Source organism: Ovis canadensis, chromosome X, assembly GCF_042477335.2.
Source record: "Ovis canadensis isolate MfBH-ARS-UI-01 breed Bighorn chromosome X, ARS-UI_OviCan_v2, whole genome shotgun sequence".
Classification (NCBI taxonomy): domain Eukaryota; kingdom Metazoa; phylum Chordata; class Mammalia; order Artiodactyla; family Bovidae; genus Ovis; species Ovis canadensis.
This window is the reverse complement of record NC_091727.1, coordinates 15,818,412-15,842,343: the sequence shown is the minus strand read 5'-3', so window position 1 is coordinate 15,842,343 and position 23,932 is coordinate 15,818,412. Positions and strand designations below refer to the sequence as shown.

At 42.8% G+C, this 23,932-nt stretch overlaps 1 protein-coding gene across 4 annotated transcripts in view; it reads left to right on the top strand.

The window, feature by feature from the left end:
- The window catches only part of CTPS2 (CTP synthase 2), a 114,066-nt gene that overhangs the window by 68,484 nt on the left and 21,650 nt on the right, over nucleotides 1-23,932 (top strand). For 3 of the 4 annotated variants that reach the window (XM_070291369.1, XM_070291370.1, XM_070291371.1), the window contains exons 14-16: nucleotides 5,007-5,103; nucleotides 18,213-18,268; nucleotides 20,173-20,269. In XM_070291369.1, coding sequence (XP_070147470.1) covers nucleotides 5,007-5,103; nucleotides 18,213-18,268; nucleotides 20,173-20,269 — 250 coding nt within the window. Of the gene's footprint in view, nucleotides 1-5,006; nucleotides 5,104-5,140; nucleotides 7,009-18,212; nucleotides 18,269-20,172; nucleotides 20,270-23,932 lie in introns of those variants that run through there. The other variant, XM_070291372.1, reaches the window with a different exon arrangement.

Genomic DNA, 23,932 nt, shown 5'->3' with positions numbered 1-23,932 from the left:
TGGGCCTCCTCTGTTAATTTTTAATTAAAATCCAGGGAGATTTAATGATGGAGTGCTTGTCCGAACCTGGCACTGTGCTGAACTCTGGTGGAGCTAAAGAAGAAAATCTAGTCCTTGTGTGTGAGAACGCCATACCTTAGTTTCTGAGAGGAGATGCATATATGAAATGATTGAAGAGGTTAAAGTTGTATACAGTAAAGGACTGTATTAGATTCCTATCACTGCTGTAACAGATTACCACCAACGTAGTGACAACTTTACTTTTTTTTACAGGTCTGGAGCTCAGAAGTGGGTTGGTAGAGCTGCATTTCTTCTGGTGGCTCTAGGGGAAAATCTATTTCTTTGCCTTTTCCAGCTTCTAGAGACTGCCTGCTCATGGCCCTTTCCTCCATTTTTAAAGCCAGCCAGGTGGCCTCTTCCAATCTCCCTCTCTTCCTTTCACTCTGACCTCTGTTTTATTGTTACCTGTCTATCTCTGATTCTGACCCTCCTGCTTCCTCTTATGAAAACTCTGTAGTTACATTGGGCCTACCCAGATAACCCCAGATAGTCTTCCCATCTCAAAAGCCTTAATTTAAGCAGGCTTGCAAAATCCCTTTTGCCACGGAAGGCAACATATTCATAGTTTCTGGGGACTAGGACTTGGACATCTTTGGGAAGCCATTATTCAGCCTACCGCTTACTTGAAATGAATTAACTATGTGTAGGTCATTTCTTTGATAGGGTGAGCACAACATTGGTATTAAGTATGGCGTGATAAGGAGAACTGGAGGGTGCCCCTAAAGCAGGAGCCCATGTGGGATGGTGGGGAGAAGCCGTCTCAGGGGAAGTAGTGAAGAGGCGATATGTATGTAGTGGAGTTGTGGGGAGGGAAGCAGAGGTGCCATTGGCCATGGACTTGTCCAAGCTGAGGTAGAAACCACAGGTGAGAATATGTAGGAAGAGCATAGATGGTTCCTGAATGAGGTGGAACCTGAGTGTCACATGGGAGGGTTATATTTGATCTGCAATGATGGAGGCTATTATAGCTGGCTAGCTACTGGAGACAATCTGCTGGGAGATAGCCTCCCCGAGTGTCCCCAGATGAAATGTCCAGAGGCCAGGAACATGGGAGAAGCTGGGCTTACCAGGGCTCTGTCGGGTAGGTCAGAAGGCTTGTACTCTTTCTCACACTGCCACTTAAGAACTCCATCTTTGGGATTTCCTTGGCAGTCCAGTGATTAGGACTCTGTGCTTTCCCTGCTGAGGGCCTGGGTTCAACCCCTGATTGAGGAACTAAGATCCACAAGCCATGCATTGTGGCAAAAAAAAAAAAAAAAAAAAAGAAGGAATTTCATTTTTGATAAGGGAGCCTAACTTTCCTAGACTTTCTTGTGTAAGGCACCCAGGACTCGTGAAGTCTTAAAACCATTACACTTTTATCGTGGGCTGCAGAAACTTTGGTAAAGGTTAATTAGGGCCATGTTTATCCTTACATGACACTTTTACATCTCCTAAAGCTTTATCACCACCAATATTCGTTACTTATTGATCCTTTTTTATTTTTCTTCTAGTCTATGGCTTGGTTCCAAGAAAGGATGGATCTTTAGTGGGGATCACATGACAGCTTGTATTTAGGCATGCTCAGAATGGGCAAAGGCGACCCTTTTTGCAACGGTAGAGACCTTTTCCTCTTAGATGCAAAATCTAGGGTATTTTGGAAATGGTGGGGATTAAAACTAAAGGATTTCTGAGATTCTTTTCTTTAACCACTCCAGTAATGATAAAATATATGTTTTGAAACTGTGATGTTCTCCTGTTTCTCAGCTTTTTGTGGAAGGAATGCCAGGAACCCAGATGATTTCCTTAATTTTGCTGCTGAATCAGGTCACCTGTAACCTGAGAGGCAGTCTTACTGTCATCTTTAGATCTGGTAGGATGGCCTGACACCTTTGCAAGGCAGATGGTTGGGCCAGGCATGGCCAGAGGTGCCCTGTGTTCTCTGCCGTCCCCAGCTGTCCCCTTCTGGTGTGTTTGTGTTCCCCCCAGCTGGTGCCTGGCCTGGACGTTCTTCTACTGAGTGTGTGATGGGCATCCACTGGATGTGGCTTCCTGTCGGTTCTCGCTCTGCTTTTCTTCTTTCTTTGCTGTTCAGAGCATCATTCAGAGTTGGAAAGCTACTTCCATCTACTACCCTATCTTTTCTCTAACATTTTCTTGGCCTCTCTGATGGTTTCTTGTGGTAGCATATTTTAACTGGAGGGTCACCATGGCAGTTACACCTTGGGATTTCTTTCTGTGCTATCATTTCAGGAGAAGGTCTTACTTATTGCTATGAAAACAGTGGGGATAATGTGAACAAGTACCCTAGTAGAAGGAAGGTCTACATGATATATTTCACCATTTGGCACTTCAATTTGTATTTTCATTAAAGTAATGCTGTGTTCAAAGTTGAAAGAGCCAACAATTGCAAAAAGTCTATAAGGAAAAAATTCAGTAATCCTCACCTTCTCTCTACCACCCTCCACTCTTATAGCTGTTTCTCTTGATATTTACCTTCATATATCTAAATAATATTCTTATATTGCTCTTTCAGGAATTTCCAGACTTCCCCCTATGTTGGAGGAATATTTAAGACCCTTAGGCAGCCCTGTGCCCACTACATTTAGCTTTTGGAAATACCTCTTTTGGAAGTGTTTTCTGGCCTTGTGTTTGTCAGATTCATCCCAAGTAAGTAAGCAGTAAGGCAGGATTCCTGTTCTTAGTTGGGTCATTTGACTCCATTCTCAGTGATTTATATACCAGAACAGTCCTTGAATTCCAAGCATGCTAATAATAAGTGAAAAAGCCACTCTTCCTGAGTGGAAAAACCCAGTACAGTAAGTAAGGGTGACTTGAAGCATCACATTACACTTACAAGAAGAAACAAGGGGAGTTTATTGCTGTAGTCTTCCTAAAGGGTTCAGATTGTCTTCAACTGAAGTGGAAATTGAAGCTGTGAATCAGTCTAGGGTTTCTTATGAGTCTGTGGCAGGTGGTATAGTCTTATCTGCTCTTTTGTAGAAAATACCCAAAGGGCTGGGCATTTATTAACAGCTCAGCTTTCTGAACTGGAAGCTAATGCCCTCTCTCACCTCACTCCCATAATACTTAATCTAGCTGTAATTAGCTGACCCAGGAAGATAGGAAAGACATGCCAAGGCCAAGAGCACTTCAGAACTGAGCACTTCATCTGCCAAGGCATGTCGTCAAGTTTTCTTCTCCACCCCTTCCCCTCAATGACTCTTACAGTATACTGGGGCCACAGGGTTCAGGTGGCTCAGAAAGTCCTGGGGCATTGATAAGATCAGACAGGTTCTTGGAAAATTCCAGTTGTCAAGGTTTCCTGTAGAGTGGTAGTTAGGGTATAGAAAAAAAAAAACAAGGACGGAAAGGTTTTATGAGAGGAAACTTGAGCAATTCCATTAGAGCAGGTTAAATCACCCAACTATAGTCTCTTTTAACAACTTTTAAAAGGTGAAGTAAAACCATAAGATTGTAGTGAACAGAACTGAGAAAATAGACCAATGATGAACCAGAACAGGCTTTTCATAAAAAAATCACGTGTTTCTGGATTTCTGTGAATTAATCCTAAAGATAAATCTGAAATTATTTGTTCTGAGTTCATTCCGTCCTCCATGCATCCATTCAGTGCACACCAGCTGCCAGCTCCATGTGTGCTAGGGGCTGGGAATGCAATGGTAAAAGCGAAAAGCAGCCCAGCTCTTAGAGATTCACAGTCTAGCACACAAAGCACTCTTCACACAAACTGAAGGGGACACAGTGACAGGGAACATGTTGCTAGAGGACCCCAACTAGGCTGTGATGCCTGGGAGGATCAGCTCCCGGGAAGCTCGTATTGAACTAAGACCTTAAAGTTAAGGATGGATTAATTTAGGAAAAGAAAGTAGGGGAGTGAGAGATGTTCCAAGTCCTCCTGGTGGCAGGAAAGAAGATGCACTTGAACTAAAGGAGGATTTGGTGACCAGCTCAAGGTGGGAGGGTAAAGTCATGGGAAGTGAGGCCGAAGGGCTCGGCTGGGCCAGTACCACGTAGTCACAGATTTCAAGCAGGAGAAATCCCATGACTACTCTGCCTGCAGTGTGCAGGGTAGTGAGGGGTATGTAAATGTGGGGTGTGGCAAGTTGGTGAGCTCTGGCTGCAGCCTGGGTGAAAGGCTATGGTAATGGGTGTAGTAGGAACTATAGATGGGTGCAGGAAGTCTGGAGTGGATAAGTGGATAGGACTTGACATGTTGGGTGTGAGGAGTGAAGGAGAGGGAGATCCAGGGTGATGCTTAGGTTTCTGAGCTATGGGATATGCTAGAATAGATGATATATATTTTTAATAAAAGGAATCTTTCTAGAAGAAGTCTAGTGGTGAAACACTCTGTGCTTCCACTGCAGGAGACACGGGTTTGATTCCTGGTCGGGGAACTAAGATCGTGCATGCCGCAGCGCGGGCCAAAAAAAAAAAAAAAAGAAATCCTTCTAAAGATTTTCTGCAGATTAGTACAGTCGGCTCTCCATGTCCATGGGTTCGGCATCTGCACATAACAATAGCTGACTGTATTAATGCCATTTGCTTTTAGAAAATCTTTAGGAAATGGAGTGGGCAGCAGGAGAGGGTTATTATTATGAGGGACATGAAGACCAACGTGGAAGGTCCCAGAAGGCCAGAACTTGAAGTGTGAACATTGACCAAAACTGAGTTTGAATAATGACAGGAGGGAGGTCATGAAGATGTTCCCAGTAAATTTTGTACCTGTGATTTGAATGAAAGATGAGAAGCAGAGATGAAAAGGCAGCATACTGTGAGGAGTGTATAAAAGCATAACCGTGTTTGAATAGGAAAATTGGAAGGAACGATCACATTTTATTTTTACAGGGAACATCCTTACTCGGTGAGCATCCCCTAAAAGTAAAGCTTGAAATTTGGAAAATAATGTTTTTGCAAGATCCAAAACTGGGCTTGTTTTGTTTTCTAAGGTGATTGATATGCCGGAGCACAACCCTGGCAATTTGGGAGGAACGATGAGGCTGGGAATAAGAAGAACTGTTTTCAAAACTGAAAATTCAATATTAAGTAAGTTTCTCAGATTATTTGTTTTCTAACTCGGCAGGTATCATTTGCACAGCTGTGCCGGGCCACAGCCCTCCTGGAGCTCTCTCGGTCCACCCCCTCTCCCCTTCCCTGCCTCTGGCCTCCCGGCTTCTCTTGCATCCCCATCCTCTCCCTGGAAGGGTTGGTAGAACACGCGTGCCTGCCCCTTCTCATTTCCTCTCCCCCACACCCTGGCCAGGGGGCTGCTGTGTGTTTTACCCACGCTCCTGGAGATGACCTTGCACCGGGGCAGTCCTGGTTCCAGCTCACTTCTGGTGAATCCACTGTTCTCGCCACTACATGGAAACTGGCTCCCTGTTTAACTGTTTCATGTCTGACTGCTTTGAGCCACTAATTTCCAAACTTCTTGAGAAGGGGCAGTTATGTCTCAGAAGTCTATTTCTCTGTTCCCTGAGTAGCTCCAGCATGGGATGAGGAAAATATGATGTGCCTCAATATCTGATATTTGCTGATCTTCTATACCCAATAAGGTTATTCAAATTTCTGTGGAACTTTTCCCTGTAAATTAAAATGATTTGAGAATAACTTGATGTAACCCCAAGCTCTTGATTCAACTTGATAAATGTATCTCGGTGCCTACTCTGTACCATGTGTGCCGCGCTCAGTTATGGAGAATTGAGTGGTGGCCAGGACAGACCACTGCTGCTCGCCTACCCCCCACTCCACCCCACCACCCATGGGCCGGATACCGAGGCAGGAACCCAGATATCTCGAGCATCCAGCATTGTTCTGTGAAGTTATAAGAATACCTTAGGAAAATGCCTTCTTCACCTGAAGTGTAATAAGACTAGAAATATGAGTTTCTCCTTTAAGGCTGATAAACAACTTCTAAGAAATATAAAGCTTCCTAGCAAGAAAGAAATTTTAAAAAGGACAAGTTTCAAAGTGTACACATTTCCCTTCTCTCTCTGAATAAGAAGCCGGTGTTGTAAGAAATTTTTCTCTTCATAGGTATTAGCAGCGATTCTTTGGCTTTCACGTGTTTCCAGATATTCTGAAACTTTGCTCAAATAGTGGTCTAAGAGGCAAAGATGGTTAGTGGGAAATTGCATCTTTTAAAATTGTATTTGCTGTAAAAGATCAGTTATAATTGTACTGAGCTTTTTGAAAAGAGCATTGTGTTCAGTATACTTAAAATTTTTAGCTGTCTTGATGGAAATAAGACTGATTTAGGATTTGTTTTTCTTTACAGTAGACATAAAAATAGCATTGATGACTTTTATGAATCTTAAACACACCACCAAAACTTGTTGCTTAATTAACATCTTTTGCCTGCCTTGAAAAATTTTTAAACAGCTTTATTAAGATATTTATATACCATACAGTTCATCTTTTAAAATGTACAATTCACTGCTTTTCTTAAATTGTATTCACAGAGTTACGTAACCATCATTGCAGTCAAGTTTTGACCATTTTTATCACCTCAAAAAGAAACTTTGTTCCCTTTAGCTATCCCCACCCTTCCCCCTCTGGCCGATCTCTATAGATCGGCCTGTTCTGGATATTTCATATAAATGGAATGGGATTTTCTGACTTCTTTCATTTAGTATAATGTTGTAAGATACATGTACACTGAAGCATGTGTCAGTACTCCATTCCTTTTTATGGGGGAATAATAGTCTGTTGTATGGATAGACCACATTTTGTTTATCCAGTCATCTGTTGATGGACATTTGGGTTGCTTTCAGGCCTGCCTTAAATTTAAATTATGCTTCATAGTTTGCAAAAGGCATGTGAGTATATGAACTTGTGGTCCCCAGGACCACAAGTTTTGCCTTCCCACCTGTGTGAGGTTTTCCACAGGTCTCCAAAAAGGTTGTGTTGGAGATATGACCATGGCTCTGTTGATTGTCGTAAAAATATAAAAATAAATATCACCATAGTGTTTTTTCCCCCTATTGGCATATTTCTTTTGTAGGAGTTGTGGTTTTTTTTTAAGCCAACCTGGCGTATTTCTTTTGAAGGACTTTTTCCCCCCTCTGCTGCTGCTAAGTCACTTCAGTTGTGTCCAACTCTGTGCGACCCCATAGACGGCAGCCCACCAGGCTCCCCCGTCCCTGGGATTCTCCAGGCAAGGACACTGGAGTGGGTTGCCATTTTCTTCTCCAATTCATGAAAGTGAAAGTGAAGTCGCTCAGTTGTGTCCGACTCCTAGCGATCCCATGGACTGTAGCCTCCCAGGCTTCTCTGCCCATGGGATTCTCCAGGCAAGAGTACTGGAGTGGGGTGCCACTGCCTTCTTTCCCCCTCTAGTCAGCTCATTTATTTGTAGGCTTTTGTTTTCCCTAATTAACACATTTCTGTAAGAATGGTACGAACAGGACTTCCTTGGTGGCTCAATGGTGAAGAATTCACCTGCCAATGCAGGGGACATGAGTTGGATCCCTGGTCTGGGAAGATCCTGCATGCCGTGGAGCAGCTAGGCCCCTGTGTCACAACTTCTGAGCTTGTGCTCTAGAGCCTGGGAGCTGCAACTGCTGAGCCCACACCCCTAGAGCTTGTGCTCTGTAACAAGAGAAGTCTCCTCAAGGAGAAGCCCATGCACCACAATTAGAGGGTAGCCCCCCTCACTGCAACCAGAGAAAAGCCCATGTAGCAACAAAGACCCAGCACAGCCAAAAAGAAATAAATCAAAAATACATTTGCCTGTATTGCCTATCAGAATATAGTTTGGATAGAAATCATTTTGATGCCAATCATTCATTTTTAGAATAAATACATTTATTTAGTTTTGGCTGTGCTACATGGTTTGTGGGACCTTAGTTCCCTGACCAGGTATTGAACCTGGGCTCCTAGCAGTGGAAGCCCAGACTCCTAACCACTGCATTGCCAGGGAATTCCTGATGCTATTAATTCTTTATTTAAATTTGATTTATAGGCCAGTGATTGAAATGCTGTGGATTAAATGGAAAAACAGAAAGGTAAAGTTTTTTTAGTAAAAGAAGTCCTACTTAGGACATCTGAAAGAAGTATTTGAAGTAGGACCAAAGCCTAACAATATCGATAGACTGGATTAGCTAGATTCCTAATCCAGGAATGGTTGGATTACTAAAGTGATTCTAATTTTTATTTTTTAAATTTATTTGTCTGTTTATTTATTTACTTTTGGTTGCTCTAGGTCTTCTTTCATTGCTGCGCTCGGGCTTTCTCTAGTCGCAGCGAGCTGGAGCTAACTCTGTTGTGGTCCGCAGGCTTCTCATTGCGATGGCTTCTCTTGTGGAGCAAGGCTCCAGATGCACAGGTTTCGGTAGTGGCAGCTCCCAGGCTCATAGTTGTGGCTCGTGGGCTTCGTTACTCCAAGACATGCGGAATCTTCCTGGACCAGAGATTGAACCTGTATCCCCTCCGTTGACAGGCAGATTCTTATCCACTGTACCACCAGGGAAGTCTAATAATTCTCATTTTTATATTCATCAAGACCAATTCCTTGTTCTTCCTTAGTCACATATTAGTTCCTTAAGCGTTGTGGAACCTATGAACTTGATTTTTCTTTTTTTAAACCATTTTATTGAGGTATGATTGACATACAGAAAAGCTGTACATATTTTATGTATGCACTTAATGAGTTGAACTTGAGTTTTCTAAAGTGGAGGTTATAGGAATGAATTGGTTTGGACAAATGTACTACTAATTATCATTTACTCTTGTTTATAAGAAATGTGTTCCCAGAGGATCACTCCTGCCCTGTATTCTGCATATATGTGTTGTCTTTGTCTGCAAAGGCTTTTTCTTATTAAGGGACTAATGACAGTGTGTAGGGAATTGCCCATTGCTGGTTCAAGGGTATTTAGAAATGAGAGTTCCTGGAAATCTATCCTGAAGTCTCCACTTAAACATTGGAAGAGAGAGTGATACCAGCCTGTAGTCTATTACCTAGATGGTCTAAAGCAAGGGTTGTTAAACTTTTTCTGTAAAGGGCCAGATAGTAAATATTTTCAATTTGGAGTCATGTGGTCTTTGATGCAACTGCTCAACTCTGTTGTACTGTGAAACCAGCCATAGGCAAATATGCAAATGAGTGAGCTTGACTGTATTCCAATGGGACCTGAAATGTGAATTTCATGAAATTTTCATGCATTATAAAATATTATTTTTCTTTTGGCTTTTTTCAACTATTTGCAAATGTAAAACCCATTCTTAGTTAGAAGGCTGAACAAAGTCAGGGGATTCCTGTTCTGCCCCGGGGTTTGCCATGGCTTACAGAAACCTGATCTAAACAAAAGAAGCACAGGCTAACTGAATCGGGAGGCCTAGGCCTCAAGGCTGCTACCCTCCTCGGGAGCATTCAAGGACAGCTCCCTGCTTGTCTGCTTGCCTATCTACATATCCTATTTAGTGACAGAATAAGTCCAAGAGGGCTTTCCAAAGCCATTTGGTCCAGTCTTTGTATTGATGCCTGAGGAAGCAGAGGGCCCAGAGGTGAAACAGCTCACTGTGGGTGAGTGGGGTGGAAGGCCCCGACTGCTCTTCTCATACCATTTCTAGTCTTCTACTGGAACACACGGCCCTGGCTCTACAACCCACCATTATGATCCCTCTCCAAAAATGTAACTCTTTAAATACGTATTTCAGGATTGTTACACTTGTCAGACACTTTAAATCTGTATATTTTATTTAAACATTTTAGACCTGTATATTATATTTTAACTGAGGTATAAATTACACCTCACTTAAAAAAACCACACATATTCTATCTGGTAGGACTTGTCTGCTTATAGTGAAACATTACTTGGTTGATTAACTCATTAGATGACTTTTGAAAAGTAGGGGGATACAGTGCAGGGCCGTTAAGTGTTAAATGGGGTGCTTTGAAGAGTGAGAAATGTAGAATGAGGTGTGGCTAGAGAGGGGTCAGGCTCAGGTAAGAGGAGAGCCGGAGAGAGCACTCTCTGATATGAGAGGGTTTTAAGATTTCAGAAATAAACTGTATCATTTTGCTTGTGACTCTCAATTGAGTGTGAGAGCTGGGGACATAGTAAAGTACAAAGCAATTCAGACAGTGTTCAGAGCTCTTTCAGGGGACAGCTGACAACTTGTTGGATAGTGTCTCCAAAATATTATAGGCCCCTGGCTTAATTTTTTGGTCAGATCCCAGACCTGTTGCTAAGACATCCAGGAAAGGAAGCCTGTTTTGTCAATGTCAAGTGTGGTCTTTAAACCAAACTGCCACCCAGCAGAAAGAAAGAAAGTGGAGTCACTCAGTCGTGTCCGACTCTTTGCAATCCCATGGACTGTAGCCTACCAGGCTCCTCTGTCCATGGGATTTTCCAGGCAATAGTACTGGAGTGGGCTGCCATTTCCTTCTCCAGGGGATCTTCCCGACCCAGGGATCGAACCTGGGTCTCCTGCATTATAGACAGACGCTTTACCGTCTGAGCCACCAGTGGGGAAGCCACCTAGCAGAAAATAGTCATTATTTCGACCATTCACATAGGATGTTTAAAAACTGCACAATCTGGTGTGGGTGTGTGATGCTAGGGGTGCTAGAGTAAACCCAATTTAAAGCAGTCCCAAATGGTGTATGCAGTCCATGTAACTCTGCCCTCCAAGACAGTACCCTGGCCTTTAGAATCAGGAATGCACAGGGCTGGAAAGCAGGGAGGGTGCTGAGGAGGCACTCTGGAGGCAGAGGAGGGAGAGAGCCAGCTATTGAGCACTGTGTGTGCGGGGCTGTGGAGCTGTTAAAATCCAATGGATGCTATTTTGCCCTCCAGAGGTGTCCAGTCCTATGCTGGATACAGCACGACATATTGGAAGGAATTAGGAGCAGTGCAGTGCCTGCAACTGGAGACCAGATCCTGGTGGTTTCCCAGCAGAGTTCTAACATGACCCTCATCCTCAGGACAGACAACATGGGGACGATGCTGGCAGACATCAGCTGGCAGAGGAGACTGGGGAGATCCCCTTAGACTGAACCTAGCCGCTAGCCAGTGCAGCAGAGTCTAGGCTGAGGAGGCCAGGGAAGCTGTCTGGACACAGCAGGTGGAAATTGAATAGTTTAGGAAAAGATGTAATTCCTTCTGAGGACCTTGTCTGTATTTCCTCATAATAAGGAGGACGACTTCACTGAAAGGCTTTCTTCTGCTTTACTGTAAGAGAAAGAGATTTTTGTTTTGAGAGAACATAGGCGAGAGGCCAGTTAGGAAGGTACTGAGTGAGTCCCTGTACTAAGGATCTGGGTAAAATTCATGGCATTAGAGATGCAGAGTGGTTCAATCTCAAATTGGAAAAAATTGAAAGAGATGGGGATAAGGGGAAGAAATTTTCAGCCCAGAAAAACTGCTCTAGCTTTCTTATCTCTTTTCCCAGTGTTGATAGAGAAAAACAGCTTCCAGTTCGTGGTGTGATTAGATTGTTAGGAAGTTTGAGAAAAAACCACGCTACACAAAAAACCTTGCCTGGGTTAATGAAGTGATTTAAAAAACAGTTTGAAAAAAGTCACCAGGGATTTAGGGACCTGGAAAGGCTGTGCCGGGGTAAAATATTGTACTGAGTATTGTATTGAGACAGGAGTTTGAAAGGAGCATGGTGGGCTTTGGAAGAGGGGTGGGCCAGCCTACCTGCTTACCCCATGGATAGCACACACTCAGTTCAGTTCAGTTCAGTTGCTCAGTCGTGTCTGACTCTTTGCGACCCCATGAATCGCAGCACGCCAGGCCTCCCTGTCCATCACCAACTCCCAGAGTTCACTCAGACTTACATCTTTCGAGTCAGTGATGCCATCCAGCCATCTCATCCTCTGTCATCCCCTTCTCCTCCTGCCCCCAATCCCTCCCAGCATCAGAGTCTTTTCCAACAAGTCAACTCTTTGCATGAGGTGGCCAAAGTACTGGAGTTTCAGCTTCAGCATCATTCCCTCTAAAGAAATCCCAGGGCTGATCTCCTTCAGAATGGACTGGTTGGATCTCCTTGCAGTCCAAGCACACACTAGGAGTGCTGTGTGTCTTAGCACACACTAGGAGTCCCTTTTCTCTCTGGCTGCTTCTTGCCGATTGCTGGGGCTTTCCCAGCGAAGTGTGTTTGTGGATAGAGGGGTTCACAGGGCTGGGACATGGCTCCGTTAATCTAAGGGATGAAAGCATTTATGTCTCCCTTACTGGCCCAGCTCTTTCTTGAGCACTTTACCTGTGGGAACTCCGGGAGTGGTTATAGCCCAGCCCCTGGAGCACCCCACCCCATCAGAGCCCCCTCCAGCCCCAGCTCTCAGTCACTGGCTGTGGCTGCTTACCCTCAGTTCTGCATGTAGAAAATCGACATCAGAAGAGCTGCTGCCTCGTAGGGGGCCTTGTGAGGGCTAACTCAGTTATATCTGTGGGTCCTTAGAAGAGCGCCTGGCACAGGAAACACTATTCAAGTGTGGTGTTAGGATTGCTAATGGGGAGAGATTATTGTATTGACCTATGATTCTCTCAGAGCTCGGGGTAAACTTCAGCGAGTGGCTTGCATTAAGAATGGACTCCCACGGGGATGATGGGAGGGAAAGAGAGGCCAGCCGAGGAGTTGTGGGCAGGCAGCCCCTTCATCTTGCGGGTTCTCTCCAGGCCCCCTGTTCTGGTTTCCTGGCTCCCAACCTGCTATTATGGTCTAGCAGAAGAATGCAGAAAATCTAAGAAAGAGTTTTGAAAATACAAAATTTGCATTTTCATAATAGAAAACTGAGATAAGATAATGAGAAAGAAAATTAGATGTTTTCTAAAAATTAAAGGACTGATTTGCTAAAATCCAAAAGTGAAAAATGGAGAAGGAGAAAGATAGCAGCTGGCCCAGATTGTGCACTTTTTAAGCACGAGTCACTAGGACACGATGGGCATCTTTTTCATTTATCCCTCTCAATACCCCTGGGATCCAGCCGCATTCTGCACAAGAGAACAGCATCACACCACAGTGAAGTCACCTGTTAGAAAGTGAGCTGATTTAAGAGCCTGAACTCTTGACCACCTTATTTTGCCAAATGGATAGACCTTAATCAAAGAGGGGATGGAAACCCCTGAACAGCTCCCAGAGCTGAGCCTCCTCATGCCCAGAGCCCCAAAACAGGCTTTCTCAGGTTTCATGGGGAGCATCTTATGGAGGAGAACTGGAGGTTCAAGGAGTGAAGACTCCATCCCTGGCTTCTGAAACCCGATTGAAACCAGGTGGTTGGCTTGAGAGGGACACTGAATCAACCTTGGATTGAGCAGCTGGGCCAGTAGGTCCAGGTAGGGAATGTGAATGAGTCACACGGCCAAGTGTAGGAAATGCCATGGCTTAAGCGCAACAATCAGTGGGCCTCAGAGTTGGAAAGGTCATAGGGAGTGGTCAGGCCTTGGACAAGATGACAAGCACTTGACCCATCAAAAGAGTAACTGCTTCAGCTGATAGTCACATGAAGAGCTGTGGATTCACTGTTGCCAGCCTTCTAAATTTTTAAGAGAATCTGGAAATCCAGAGTTTCTGAGAAATCTTCCTGAGTTTTAAATGTTGGCAACTTATTTAAAAAATAAAAACACTATGTGTTTGCCAACACTGTGCAAGCCAATATACCAAAAATCTTCTCTCTGGGCAGCCTCTTGGGGGTCTCTGAATTAGACAAGCAGTGGCAAATTCTTGCATAGACATAGAAAGCTCTAGCTCCTATAATGTCTAACAGGACCAGGTTCTGGGAAGTCTTAAAAATGAGTCAAGTTAAGATACCACTACAGCAGTTGAGAGATGTTTGTGCAAAAGCATGGCAAGTCTACCAAGAGAGAGAGGTAATGAAGCTCATCAGGTAGTGATTTTAGCTTTTGAGCACTATGGGTGCAAAGCAAGGAGATCAAACCAGTCAATCGTAAAAGAAATCAACCCTGAATATTCATTGAAAGGACTGATGCTGAAGCTGAAGTTCCAATACTTTGGCCACCTGATGCAAAGAGCTGATTCATTGGAAAAGACCCAGGTGCTGGGAAAGATTGAAGGCAGGAGGAGAAGGGGATGACAGAGAATGAGATGGTTGGATGGCACTACCAACTCAGTGGACATGAGTTTGAGCAAACTCCGGGAGATGATGAAGAACAGGGAAGCCTGGCGTGCTGCAGTCCATGGGGTTGCAAAGTGTCAGACATGACTGAGCAACTGAACAACAACAACACGCTAGGGGGGATTTCTTTCAGCCCTCTGAAAATAGGGAATGTGCAGGCCAGGTGAAAGGTAAGGATCAGGAGGTATAGAAAAGGAGCATACGACTGACTGACAGCTTCCTGGGGTAGTGAAGGTGGGAGAGGAAGGGAGGGTGGATGCAGATCAGGTAGGCAGGGCAAGGGGAGTCCAGAGAGGAGCAGAGATCACAGATGGGGGATGGGGCCATTACTTGGGTCCCCACTGAGGACAGATCTGCTGTTCATTAAAATGACAGAAACGGAAGCTGGGTTGCAAAGGGTCGGGATGAGGGGTTTGGATAAAGGATGTCTCAGAAGAAGTGGGAATGGTGGAGGCAAGAATGAGGATGTATACCTTTTACTTTAAAATTTTTAATTGTAGTACAATACACATAACAGAAAACTTACTGTGTTAACTGTTTCTATGTGTACAATCCAGTATAGTCACACTGGTGTGCAACCCATCTGCAGAACTTTTTCAACTTGCAAAACTGAAACGTTTTACCCATTAAACAACTCCTGATTCCTCTTGCCCCCAACCCCTGCAGCCGCCATTCTGCTTTCTCTGTGTGACTTTATGACTCTGTGTGCCTTGTAGACGTGGAGTCATCTAGCATTTGCTTTTTGTAGCTGACTTATTTCACTTAACTTTAAGTCCTCAGGGTTCATCCATGTGGTAGCGTGTCAAGATTTCCTTCCTTTTTAAGGTTGCATAATATTCCATTCTATGTATATACCATTTTTGTTTATCCATTCGTCTGTCCATGGACATTTGGATTGTTCCCACCTTTCAGCTTGTATAGCTTTTGGGAGGGGAGAGGTTTTTGCTCTGAAAAGGAAAGAGAAAGGTTCAGGTTCAGATGCTAGGATTACTAACAGGAGGGTGGGGATTGGCAGGACTGTTAGTGGTTAAATATATTTTATATACAAGCCAGAATCTACCCAGTAGTGAATTAGAGAAGGAGATGATGTCATTTGGCAGTTTTTGTTTCTGATGATGCTGTTATATGCATTGTTGGGGGTCTTGCTGCCTACATTGAGAGTATTTTGTAGGTCCTAAGACTTTATCAGGTTTCTTTCTCTAAAATTTTGCTGCTACTTGCTTCTTCTTTTTTTTTTTAATTGGAGTATAGTTGCTTTACAATGTTATATTAGTTTCTGCTGTACAGCAAAGTGAATCAGCTATATGTATACATATATCCCCTCTTATTTGGATTTCCTTCCCCTTTTAGGTCACCACAGAGCACTGAGTAGAGTTCCCTGTGCTATACAGTAGGTTCTCATTAGTTATTTTATACACAGTAGTGAATATATGTTAATCCCAATCTCCCAATTCATCCCACCTTCCCTTCCCCCCTTGGTATCCATACGTTTGTTCTCTACATCTGTGTCTCTATTGCTGCTTTGCAAATAAATTAATCTATACCATTTTTCTAGATTCCTGAGAGCCACCAAATCGGCATCTTAGTTTTTGATTTTAAGGTGTTTTCACCTGGTAACATTCTGAGCTGATTTTCAACACACTGTTTCTTTTTTTATAGATATGACAATGGATTAATTTCATCAATTCATTCTTAATAGATTTGTCAGTGATTAAGATTTCGAGTGCACAAAACAACATTTCCAAAGTTCTGAAAACATTCTATCAGGTACCATATACACCCTCCCATATATATGTTTCATTCATTAAACAAATATGTATCGAGTGCCTGCCTATGTGCTAGACACTAGTCTCAAGAATTGAGGGGATGGGTCCCTATATGGTCTGTTATCTTGTAGAACTTAGGTTCTGGCTTCTATTCTTGCTGTTTAGATTTTATAGTCTAGAGATAACGATAGCAATCACATGGTTTACTTACTGTTTTAGGTGCATCACATGTTTCGATTTATTCATTCCTCACAACAACGCCATGAAGTAAAGACTATCATTACCCCTATTTTATAGATGAAGAAGCTGAGGCAGAGAGGTGAAGTAATTTGCCCAAGGCACATTTCTATTACATGGTATCATGGACTTTAAAGCCAGGCAGTCTGGCTCCAGAGTCGCTATACCTCCCCTCTTCCTATCACCTCTGTGATTTCATAGCAAACAAAAGTTTGCCTTAAGCACACTTTAGGCACACTTAGGCAGCAGGCACAAGCCACACAGGTTCAAAAGTTTGCACCATATCCCGCTAGTTGCAGTGAGTCAAGGATAACTCAATGTAATTCCTTATCTTTGGAGGGTTTTCCATTTTCTTCACCACCTGTTAGTATTGGCTAACTCTGTTACTGGATTTGCTTAGTCATCTGTTCTAATGAAGGAAACAGAGAAGACATTTTGAACTAGAAGGAGAAGATCAAAGACAAAATCAGAGGTCAGAGGAGAATCAGAATCCTCCCAAAGTTAGGTTCAGATCTTTCAGCTGCTTTTTCTTGTAACTTCATGATATATGTCTCCATTTTTTCCAACTGGGCATTATGGTGCTACTGTCTTCCAATTTTTCTTTCATTTTTATGAACAAATAGTTTGAGTACAAAGGCTCTGTCTCAAATGACCCCTTGGCAAAGGCATGTTGGAGTTTTCCCAAAGGAGTTCCTTGCTTCTACTGTTGCCCATTTTTCTTCTAAAGCACATACCTTCAGTACTCACTGTCATTAACATCATCACCAGGGAGCTCAGTCTATATGCACAGAATTGCAAGTGGAAGTTCAGGAATGATAATTGATCATACCAAGTCATAGAGAATACAGCCAGTTTGCGTTTTCTTTAACCAGGTCAAAAGCTCAAATGGGATGTGAGGCATTGGGTCTTTCTTGGTTGAAACATCCTGTTCCGTGGCCTGATGACATCTTGGAGAGTCTGGTAATTGCCTGCCTGTGGAGTGGAGACCTGCTCCTGATTCTGCTGGGGTTAGGCCATACGTTCCAGCACCGTCACGGGGTCTTCCTGTTCCCTGGCTGTGAGCCTGGGCTCTGCATGCTGAGGGCTAGTGCTGCTACAGCGGCTCCAGTGCTGTGACCCCCTTGGCCATCCTGCTTCTCCATGTGCCCACTGGGGCCTGTTCTTGAGAGAGAGATGTCTGGTGACAGACCCTGCTCCTGGCTACTTTACACTGGGTCACTGGGCATCCCATTGACCCCTGTGTCCATCCCAGACAGGTATTCGCGGGTTGCTGCCTTGGGCTGTGGCCGCCACTGCAACATAGGCCTGTCTAGGCAGCCCCTTGTGTGATTCTCCACTACACAGCCCTGGGTGAGAACTGTGCGTGGCCCTATGCCCTCATCCGTGCCGGCAGCCCTCTGGCCCTGAGGCGGCACTGCTTCCCGATTATCCCCTGCTAGGAACACAGTAGGTCACATCTTCGTGGTTACCTCTGTGTCCTCATTTCCGTTTTCTGGGGTAGATTCGTAGAGATCAAATTTTAGTCAAAGAGTAGGCATATTTTTAAAGTGGGATATAAGCCAGTGTGGCCAGCACCATGTGAAAGCAGAGGTGGCTGGCATAGTGGAGAAAGCGTTGGGCCGGGAGTAAGGAGGTCTGGGCTCCGGACAGGACTGTGTAGCCAGCAAGCCTTGGCTTTGCACAAGTCCTTTGGTTTCTTTTCCCTTCCCTTGGTTTCATTTTCTTCTTTTATAAAAGGAGCCCTGTTAGGAATCTGCTCAGACACTATGGTGCAGATGTTACTGGGGCTTTCAGCCCTGCAGGCAGGCATGTGAAAGGAGAGTCTTTGCTGCAGTCCACAGCAGGCTTCCCTTTGCACACTGGTAATGCTTGAGAATTGCTTCAGAGTTTCAAAGAAGCTATCACTGTCCTATAAGAAAAGAAAATTGAGATTACTATCTAAAGTCTAGTTCATTTTTAGGCCTTTGATAGACAGACAGAGATCAAAGAGATTTCTCCCATACAGATGCCATGGATGCGGTTCCAAAGGTGATTACTCCAGTATTAATTTCACTTTCATATCTTTACAGGGAAACTTTATGGTGATGTACCTTTCATAGAAGAAAGACACAGACATCGGTATGAGGTACATCTTTCACACTAAATCACTGTGGAGTAAGGGGTCGTCCCCGGTTGCTCAGCGGTAAAGAATACACCTGCAATGCAGGAGATGTGGGTTCAATCCCTGGGTCAGGAAGATCCCATGGAGAAGGGAATGACAACTCACTCCAGTATTCTCGCCTGGAGAATCCCATGACAGAGGAGTCTGGCGGGTCACAGAGAGTCAAACATGACTGAAGAGACTGAGCTTGCACACATGTATGCATGTGGGGTTAAGACTGAGAAGAACAGGTGGGGCCCTACTTTGATTTTAGATGAGGAGACACTTTCTGTGAAGGAGAGGCTGAAAAGTTTGGGAAAGGGCCACTGATGACATGAATGAGGGAAGGGGCTGTGATCCAGGTCATCAAGTTGTCGTCTATAACCAGTGTTTTGGTAGAAAACTTGTTCCAAGCTTCTCTTTAGAGTGCTTATGTAACTATATATAAAAAAAGATTTTGGTTTAGTCACATGAGAAATAAGATAGTTTCAATCCTCAAGTAGATTTATCATTTGGAGAGAGAGAGTTTATTACACGTCATTCAAGGGAAGAAGCAAATAGGGGGATGTCTATAAAAAGCTAGTCTCAAGGTTTCAAGAAAGTCTAGTTACCATCCATCATCATGCAGTTGATCCCCTTCACCCATTTTGCCTACCCTCCAAGCCTCTTCCCAGCTGGTCACCACTAATCTGTTCTCTGTGAGTTGTTTCTGTTTTATTTTGTTTGTTCGTTGGTTTTGTTTTCTTTTAGACCCAACATGCGAATGAAATCATATTTGTCTTTCTTTGATTTATTTCACTTAGCATAATAGCCTCAAGGTCCATCCATATTGTTTTGCAGAAAGCATGTTTTTATTCTCTTTTGTGGCTGGGCAGTATTCTATTATGTGTATATATATTCTCACATCTTCTTTATCCTTCAGTGGATACTTATGTTGTCTCCATGTCTTGGCTATTGTAAATAATACTCCAGTGAACATAGTGTGCATATATCTTTTAGAATTTGTGTTTTCATGTTCTTTGAATAAGTACCCAGAAGTGGAATAGCCAAGTCATATGGTAGTTTTAGTCTTAGTTTTTTGAAACGTGTCCATCCTGTTTTCCATAGTGACTGGACCAATTTACAGTCCCACTGCCATTGTGGGACTTTTCTTTACATCCTTTCTTACATTTGTTACTCCCTTTTTGACGATAACCTTTCTAGCAGGTGTGAGGTGATAACTCATTGTGGTTCTGATTTGCATTTACCTGATAATTAGTGATGTTAAACATCTTTTCATGTACTTTTTGGCCACCAGTATGTCTTCTTTGGAAAAATGTCTATTCAGATCCTCTGCCCATTTAAAAATTTTTCTTTTTTGGTGTTGAAGGGTATGAGTTCTTTATATAGTTTGGATATTAACCCTTTATCAGATGTGTAATTTGCAAATACCTTCTTCCATTTAGTAGGTTGCCTTGTTTTGTTTTGTTTGTTAGTTTGTCTTTTGGCTTCACCATGGGCTTGAGGGATCTTAGTTCCCTAACCATGAACTGAACCCAGGCACCCTGCAGTAGAAGTTTGGAGTTGTAACCACTGAACTGCCAGGAAATTCCCTGCCTCTTTGTTTTGATGATGGTTTTCTTCACATGTAGAAACTTTCTAGTTTGATGTAAACTTAGAGTCCTACTTTTTGAAACTTTGGGCAACAGAAGATGGGCCTCCCAGATTTAAGGGCTGTGATTAAACTACTTCTCAGGTTCACTATGAGTTTAAAAATAGGCTTTGAGGTTTGACTATAAATAGAAATTAACTACTAGTTAGAGCATCACCAAAATGGAAAATCATTTTCATAAGCTGATATGTCTGCATTGCTCTGCTGTCCAAAGACAGTTAATTTCTTGTTTTTCCAGGTGAATCCTAGCCTGATCAGCCAACTTGAGCAGAAAGACTTAAGTTTTGTAGGTCAGGATGTTGATGGAGAGAGGATGGAAATCATTGAACTGGCAAGTAAGTGGTGTTCTTCATTTTTGAAAATTTTTGTTGTGAGCTAATGTCTGTTTGTCAACTGTAAGCATACAAAGATATAACTTGAGACCCATTATGTTTGTTCTTTTCTCCTCTCTCTTTTGAAATAAATATGCAATTAAATAGAAATAATATACACTAAATATAAGGTATATGAAAAAACAGATCGCTTATAATACTAATTATTTTGGGCTCTGTTTATGTGAACTGCCATAAAATGATGTAGTGTTCAGAGCCTACCAGTTCTTTCAGTAGTGTGCTTCCTTAGCATCCTTGCCCCCTTCCTGGGGTGTCTCTTGTTCCTAGCCTCTGGGTTCAACGGTCTGGAAAAGGCAGGCAGCCCACTGTTAAGGAGCACTCTGCTCTCTCCCACCACTGAGGAAGAATGGCCTGATGTTCTCCTCACTACTGGTAACTGACTGTGCAGTACATGTGACAATAATCTGTTGGATAAACTGCCCTCATTTATCGAATGCTTAGTGTGTACAGGATGCTCTAAAAATGGTAGCATCATTTTCTAGAGCCTACCTTTCCAATCTGTATACTTGGGCTCCAGATAACCTGGACTACTTACTCTTCTAACTTTTCTACTTCTTTTTCCATCTTAACCCATGTCACTGTTCTTCTACTTCAGATTCCTTTTCTCTGTCCCTTTCGTTTTCTGTCTCTAAACTGTTCAGGTACTTCAGAGTTCCAAGCAGGGAGGACACTTGAAGTTGGGAAAGGCTTCTTTGACCACAGTGGCATGTTACCTGGACCCAGAAAGAAGGCAAGCAGTGGACATTGAGCATGCACTCACTGGATGCTTCTCACCAGACCCCTTGCTAGGGACTCCGTGTGCCTATGTAACTTACAAGGCAGGTGATGTTATTCCTACTTTAGAGAGGAGACTGGAGTTCAGAGGTTAAGAAACCTGCCAGGGCCATCCAGCTAGTCACTGGAGGGGTTGGATCTAAAGCAGGCCATAGCTGCCTTCTGCCCCCACTTTTGTGGGACTCTATTGTTCTTCTTGTTTTCAGTGAACATTACACCTAAGATTATCGATCCATGCCTGAGGTTTTTTTTTTTTTTTAATTTTTATTTTTTAAATTTTAAAATCTTTAATTCTTACATGCATTCCCAAACATGAACCCCCCTCCCACCTCCCTCCCCATAACATCTTTCTGTGAATATGAGGATATATTTTCTGTAGTCCTTTTGATAGAAATGTCCATCATTTACAATTTTTATAGTATGGATCACTGTTTGGTGTTGAAGTCTCTTAAGTCTGGTATGTGAGAGGGCAAAGAAGTTTCTTAAGCAAATTATTGTTTATTTACTTTGTTCAAGTACATTATTCTCTTTAATTCTCCTGGCTCTCATTATTATCAGCAAACACTTAGAAGCTTCTTTCATTTTAAGGATTTCATTTCCTATTGACACTTTCAAATTTCATGTGGGTTGGAAAGGAAATGAGACCCGCTATAAAACCTTGAAATTTTAAAAAAGCTGACTGCAAGGGAGTTCATTTTATTAAGGAAAACTTCCCAGAAGACTTTGATCTTAGCTACTCTTACCATATCCATGAATCTCTATATTCCTGAAGGAGTTCTAAAAGGAACAACAAAGCTTGTGATTAGTATAATGTCAGAATATGTTTCAAAGCAATTGAGAGTATTATTTAAAAGACAGTTTGACTGGTAGAATGTCATTAAAATAAAAACTTTTCGGTCTCTTTCCTCATTTTGGTATAGGGGATTTTTTGAATAAAGTGATTCAGAGCAATGGTCCATTCATTCAGATATTCTTTCCCTGGCTATGACATGATCCATTGCTCAGCTTCTATCTGTAGTGGTACAAAAACACAATTATTGTCAGCTTCTTTCAGAGACATCCCTAGATGCTGTGCTGCAGGATTCATCACATCTTTAATTTAAAAGCTGCATTGGTTTCTTTTCTAAGGACAGATGGTTTCTCTTCTTTTCTTGAGGGGACACTTTCCTGAGAGGAGACGGCGTTCCTCTCACCAAGCTTTCACACTTGCTGCTGCTGCTGCTGCTAAGTCACTTCAGTTGTGTGCGACCCCATAGAAGGTAGCCCACCAGGCTCCCCCGTCCCTGGGATTCTCCAGGCAAGAACACTGGAGTGGGTTGCCATTTCCTTCTCCAAGTATGAAAGTGAAAAGGGAAAGTGAAGTCGCTCAGTCATGTCTGACCCTTAGCGCCCCATGGGCTGCAGTCCACCAGGCTCCTCCATCTATAGGATTTTCCAGTCAAGAGTGTCCCTCTAATTCAAGGAGGCTTCTTCCTAGATATGCTATAGTGGGTTTCTACACTGGAATTTTCTGAATTCAGAGCTGTTCAGTAGAACCTGCTGCAATGATGGAGTATTCTGCCTTGTTTAGTATGGTAGCCACTAGCTGTTTGGGGCTATTTAGCTCTTAAAATGTGCTCAGTTAATTTGAATGAATTTAAATGGTCACCTGTGGCCAAGGGCTACCATTTTGTATAGCAAAGCTTAATTTTTTTGGGGGGGTGGATTTCCAACTTTTGTTTAGTTAATAAGAAATAAAAATGAAAACAGGCTTCCTGGGTGTGTCTCAGTGAGTGAGGAATCCCCCTGCCAATGCAGGAGAAACAGGAGATGCAGTTTCGATTCCTGGGTCAGGAAGATCTCCTGGAGAAGGAAATGGTAACCTGCTCCAGTATTCTTGCTTGGAAAATTTCATGGACAGAGGAACCTGGCAGGCTACAATCCACGGGGTCACAGAGTTGGACGCAACTTAGCGACTGAGCAGAGCACAGCAAAAATGAAAACAAACACAAAAACTACTATCTGATTCTGCCACTATGTTATAAAGAAGACTCAAAATAAGAGAAGGATCATCATCTGAAAACTGAAAGATCAATCCTTGCAGAAGAGAACAAATGGTGACCTTGCATCAAGGCTTTTGAAGCGAGTAGTGAGTGCCCCAGGACACACCTGGCCCCACAGGTGCAAAGGGAAGCGTCAGCTAATAGTCAGATGATGAAAGCTAAAACCTCAGCTAGCTGACCAGAACAAAGCATCTCCAGGCTTTTGCATCTATACCTGGACATTTACCCTACTTCTGAAGTCCTTTCCTATTCTAAAGCTTTATAACCATTAGATGAGAACAGTCTGCTAGACTATTATCTATTTAATTACAATAAGGACTAAGCTTTAAATGATAACCTTAGGAGAGTGGATATTGCCATTCAACCAGGATTTCCTCACTACTGAGCAGTAGTTTGGGGTCTTCAGTGGTAAGTGATGGGGATTTGTGATTTTGAATTCCACACTAGACTTTCAGATCATTTGATAGAGCATCCCATTAAAAGATTTAAAATTATATTTACTTCTTCTTAAAAGAGTTATATTTTATCATCTTCATTTTATATATATGTATATATGGCCATTAAAATGATTTTTAAAGTAAGGACTACATATCAACCATGCTTGTACTATGGGAATTATGGGAATAGAGAGTTGCCCAATCTCTAATTAGGAGTTGCTTCCTAATCTGGGAATAAACATAGTTTTTGAGAATTTTGAGTGGGGAGAGGAATTTGTAATCCTAGAAAATTTTTACCCAGATTTGAAAATGTTGCCCATTAATTTTTACCATTCACAAACAGGGGATTCCAG